Here is a 5553-nt window from a genome sequence, read left to right as displayed (position 1 = left end):
CCCGGTGCTCTTTCCTGCCAAGGCAGGGGGTCGGACTAGATGATCTACCTAGGTCCCTTCCGACTCTAGCTACTATGAAACTATGAAACTATGAAAAGGGGTAATTTTACACGTTGTACTTTAAAATGTATTTGGATATATGCAAAGCCTTTTATAAATTTTATTTTTTTAACAACTGATAACACTGAAACCTGATTTTCAAAATATTTGCCAGGTTGAACTATATAATTTATGTAAAAAGCTAAATGAAATCATTCAACTCAGACCAAGAATTAGGACTCTCTTCAGTAGAAAAAGAAATGGAGCTTTTCTTGGTAAATGAAATGGATTTAGTTAGAATACATTTTATGTTGAATAGGAAATCCTTACTTTTCCACTAACGCTGTTTTTGAGTTAAAATAGAGAATTCTATATACATCCTTACATTAAATGGGAAATAGCTTAAAAATAATGTTTCCTTAAAATGTTTTACCTCCCATTGTTGCAGGTATGTTGCTGAATTATGAAGGTTATTGTAAATGAAAGATTAGAGAAAATAGTATAAATTATTTTTGGGTGGTTGGATATGTGTGGAGTATGTAGTCTGTTTTGTGTTTATATGCGTATTGTGGGGGAGAACCACTGTGCAAAACAGGAAAATGTGACTAAACACAAAAGAAATTCATCTAAAAAAAAAAAAAAGAAACACAAGTTTAACTGGCCAGATTTCAAGTTGTCAGCTTTCCTTCGTAATATACTTCTATCTGGAAGGTCATAATTCTGTAAACACTTAACAACCGCTGGACTTTGTGTGTACATTTTGGAGGATTAAGCCCTTAATTGTTACTTCCTTTGGAGTTTACATGGATTAAGAATTTCACCTTGTGTTTCGCCCAGTCTTGGCTGATTATCTTCAAAATAAGGGTATTAGTGTAAAGAGGACTGACAGATTGATCATACTAATATTTGTTAGTTGAATTCCTCTCTCCTATACTTCCAGCCCTTCCTCTGTTGCTAAGTTATTTTGCATTTTAACTTGAACATTTTAACGTTTTTGATAGATGTTATTATATGGCCAAGATGTTATTCCTCAAGGCTAGAATAACTTAACAACTTGATTCCTGCATCTTTTTTAAAAAAACCCAACAACAACAAAAAACATTTTGTCCCTCCTGTAGGCTAAAATACTCTCAGACAAATAAAAACAATTCTGAAAAATACCTTGGAGACTATTTGGGAGAGAGAAAAGTATATTCGTAACGAATATTTCTGCTGTTACCCTGAAGTGTTTGGTTGGTTCATCTTGAGCACAGGGCTATTGCCTAACATGCTTTTCATCTTAGTTAATTCCATATAATTATGTAGTTTTGTGCATAATTCCATAATCCTTCCACCTCAATTGGATTCTGTTTCAGCTATACATAATTTTTCATAATATATTTCCTTAGATTTTGCTAGCATGTTTCATCCTAATTTAAACCTGTATTTTCTTCACTACTGATAAATGAAGCTTAATGCTTTATTTACTCTTTGCTAATATTAAGTACTTTTAAGATGCTGGCAATTGATCATTGCAAAAATCCCAACTCTTCTCTTATGTGAAATGGTCCATGCCATTTATCATTTCAAATTGCTCTTTGGTTATGTATGTAAGTGCCTCTGTTTACATAAGATGATTAAAATACAATCAAGTAACCTAGTGCAGTTTCATGGTGAAGTGGTATGCTTGGGTGTGTGTATTGCTAACTTTTTCCTGATGTTAGGCAACATTTCACTTAGGCTGTAGGCTGAAAGAAATATTTTAGTGTTGGTTCTGTCACTCTGCCTCGAACCCTCTTTCTACCTACTAAACAAATTCCGTACTGCTTAAGCTATAATTAACTTTTGTTTCTGTCTCAGAAAATCACTTTGTATTTTTAGCTATGCAACATTTTATCATTCCAACACTGAGCTCTTTTGTCTGCTTATTCTATCAAGATTATTCTGTGAAAGATTGATTTTTCTGGCTGCTTCTCTTCTTGGCTCTAAGGTGGGTGTCTCTTTCTTCCTTTCTCTGCATCTTTTCCTATTCTTAAAGGACTCCATCAAACTTGGCTGCTTCCAAGCTGACAGGTCCTTCCTCGCAGGGTAAGGGCAGTGTTGGTGATGAGAGAAATTCTGCTAACAAATATTACCGGTAAGTAAATTGTCTGTCTAATATAAAGATTTACCCATCTGTCATGGAAATGTTAAAGCCATAGTTTAATAACCTAAGCACAGACCATCTTTTCTTGCATACCCCACACCCCAAAATAAGATGAACAGCTTGTTTTTGAAAGGCCGGATTAAGAAAAATTATCTTTCCTTGTAGTAAGCAACTGAGTGGCAGCAGTTGGGGAGCTGAACCTGCTCAATGTTTTGTTCCCTGTGGATCACTTGCAGATTTGCTTTAACTTTTGCCCAACAGGAGCTTAAACAGCAGAAACTACTGACACCGTATTTTCTTGCTTGTAGTGCACACCCCAGTTTCCAGCAGCTGTTTCTTTGTGGGGAAAGGTGCATGTTGTATGTGATAAAATATGGTATTAGATATTTTAATCACTGTTCTCCTGTATAGGAGGTTTTAATAGATTGTATAACCTAAATTATTCTATATTTTTATTGTGTCAGTTATCATAAAAATGTTAAATATGTCTGTTTCTTTGGAATGCTCTAAAAAACAGCATCTTAAGCTTTATTACAAAACCAGGCATGCTAAAATTGCCAGAGATACGTTATCACAACTCAGAAAAGATGTTTGCATTTTAATTTTTTAACAATTTGTGAAACTAAAGAATAAAGACGTTAAAACAATGTTAAATGAAGGAGAAAACATACAAGAGAAAAGTAATGAATTTGAAATACAGTTAAGGTAGACTATACAGCATTGTGTTTTATTCACTTGTTCATCCCTTAAATTTTGATTCTTCATATAGGCTTGCCCATACAGGGAAGTGAGTGCAGAATTACAGTGCCTTAGTGACTCCATACTAATTGCTTTGTAGATGTTCTTATTGTGAAGCAACATACTCTTATCTCTAAGATAGATGAAGCTCTCCTATGGTCATTCTTAGTGTGCACTGAAAGTATCCATGAGGGGAGTTGGTGTGGAGTAGCTAATGCATCATAAATTCACTCTTGCTTACTGCATACTAAATTTCTGTGTAAGCAAGACTACTAATTCTGTTTTATAAAGTCTTTCATTTATATAAAATAACGAGGTACTTTTTAATTGATTACCTTTTTATTTTTTTTCCTTCTAAATGTTAGAGGATGAAAACAATGCAGGGGGAACAGCCTATTCTTTTATTAGGCTATTCTTTCTTAGCCTATCATATTAGCTCTCTGAGTTTTTGATTTGGTGGAGCACTTCACAAAGAGATAATGTTGTGGGCCAGTCCTCTTTGCAAACGCCCCACATATTTGAATAGTCTTCTTGGATCTTCTGGATGTGTCCCTATAATTAGTAATACTTGTCTGCAGAGAATAATTGGACAGTGATTTTTGATAATTGCAGCATTTTTCACTTCATAATTGTTGTTTTTCTTTTAAATTTTAAAGTAACAAGCGGGCAGTCCAAGGGGATCGTTTATCAGCAATAACCATGGCACTGCAATATGGATCAGAAAGTGATGAGGATGCTGCTTTGGCAGGTAGGATTTAAACCTAGTTTGTAACAATTTCAGCTTATTAAGCAGGGAAAGGGTATCGGAATGGCACTCAGGGAGGTTTTGAGGCTGATATGTGGCATACCTGCAAAAAGGCTGGCCCCCACAGCATTAGGTGCTTGGAGCTTTTACAGGCAATGGCACATTGAAATTAAGCTTATTATATGTCAGTTTTAGTACTGTCCCATGAAGTTTCAATTTGAAGCAGCACACAAGACCCTTATTCGTGTTTTCTCATATACTAAGCAACAGTATAACTGGAGCTATGGTCTTTGACCTATATCAATGTATATTTAGCTTACTTTTTGTTGGTTGGTTGGTTGGTTTGTTTGTTTGTTTATTGTGACTAGCAGAGCTATAATCTTTCCTTTTTAAATTCAAGTTTAGATGGTGAAAGTAGAAACTTGGGTAGAAAATCTTCTTTATCAGACTGCATGATATATCAAGCCCAGCCAAAAAATCCAGTCACACTCAGTTTGCACAGTTCTTCACATATGCATCTAACTATACAGGCAGTCCTCGACTTACAATGTTTCGAGTTACAAGGTTTCATAGTTACAACATTTATAAATTGCCACCCTGTTTCAACTTTATGACATCAGTTTCGACTTTACAACACTTAATTCGATGTGATGCCATGCCAGCGAACAAGTTTGCTGTGTCGCTCATTTCCCTGGAGAACATCTTTCCAAACTTCCTTGGACACTTTCTTTAAGAAAGAGGACAAGACTTCAGAAAAACCTGCAGCCCAGACTCCTAAGAAGACTCCAGCCAAGAACCTTCAAGAAGTCTAACCAAGAGCCTTTTAAAAAGTCCAGCAAAGTCACCTCAAAGAAATCCTTCCAAATTAATATGATTGCTATTTACAATAGAAATACATTAATGTAGTGTTATTACTCATCTATAATTGATTAAGTACAAAATTCTGGGGTATTTTTGTTGAAAACAGGATATCGGGCCTTCATTCAGGAACCAATCTCCCATTTATAACATTGTTTCTTATGAGAAAATTGGTTCCAAGTTGCAGTGTTTCGACTTAAGATGGGGTTTTCAGGAACCAATTGTATTGTAAGTCCAAGGACTGCCTATATTGCATATTCTGTGCATATACACTTGACATCAGTGTAGTTTGGTCAGTAGTATGTTGGGGCTGCTCATATAATTTGAGTTTCCCTTTGCTTCTTATAGAGGGCATAGTGGATAGCTGTGTCTCGCTGCCATTAGCATTCATTCACGCTACTGGTAACTGAAAGCAGGGCTCAGTGGCACCTTAGAGATTAATTCATTCAGAGAGGTTTAATTTTTCATAGGCAACAATGTATTTTGTCAGATGCCATGATACTTCATATGTTCATAGTTTCTGACAGTAGACTGTGGCCTACAAAACGTTATGCCTCTCTGAATGAATTAGTTTCTAAGGCAGTGGTTCTCAACCTATTTGCTATAGTGGGCCACACTTTGCAGCTCTCACTACTTACTTCCTCTATCCATTTAACAAATGTTTTAATAGGATGTCACATGGGCCACAGCAGTGTGTTGATTGGGCTGCAGGCTGAGAACCACTGTTCTAAAGTACCACCCTGCCTTGCTTTTGCCTGACTTCAGAATAATACAGCTAACTACCTCTCTGTGTTTGGCCTCTGTGAAACATAGCAACTTCATTTTCTTCATCTAGATACTGATGGACTAGGTTGAAAATGCCCAGTTATGGCTAGGTCGGTGGGCTGGACACCAATGAGGATGCAGTTTATGATTAATATGCAATATTTATTTGCAATAAAATATTGACAACTCAAGCAAATGATTTCCTATATAATACTAATCTATGACGACATACAATAATCAAACAATCAAAGCTGAGGAGCGATGTCCGTTGGGTCACGAGGTT

The 5553-nt window shown here is 35.9% G+C and overlaps 1 protein-coding gene across 9 annotated transcripts in view; it reads left to right on the top strand.

Annotated features, from left to right (window-relative positions):
• The window catches only part of PBRM1 (polybromo 1), a 121359-nt gene that overhangs the window by 32614 nt on the left and 83192 nt on the right, over positions 1-5553 (top strand). For 7 of the 9 annotated variants that reach the window (XM_019547400.1, XM_019547407.1, XM_019547405.1 and 4 more), the window contains exons 10-11: positions 2057-2155; positions 3559-3650. In XM_019547400.1, the coding sequence (XP_019402945.1) occupies positions 2057-2155; positions 3559-3650 (191 nt within the window). The remainder of the gene's footprint in view (positions 1-2056; positions 2156-3558; positions 3651-5553) is intronic. The other 2 variants (XM_019547406.1, XM_019547403.1) reach the window with 1 other exon arrangement.

This window comes from Crocodylus porosus, unplaced genomic scaffold, assembly GCF_001723895.1.
Source record: "Crocodylus porosus isolate Cpor-Errol unplaced genomic scaffold, CroPor_comp1, whole genome shotgun sequence".
Taxonomy (NCBI): domain Eukaryota; kingdom Metazoa; phylum Chordata; order Crocodylia; family Crocodylidae; genus Crocodylus; species Crocodylus porosus.
This window is presented reverse-complemented; position numbering and strand designations above follow the sequence as displayed.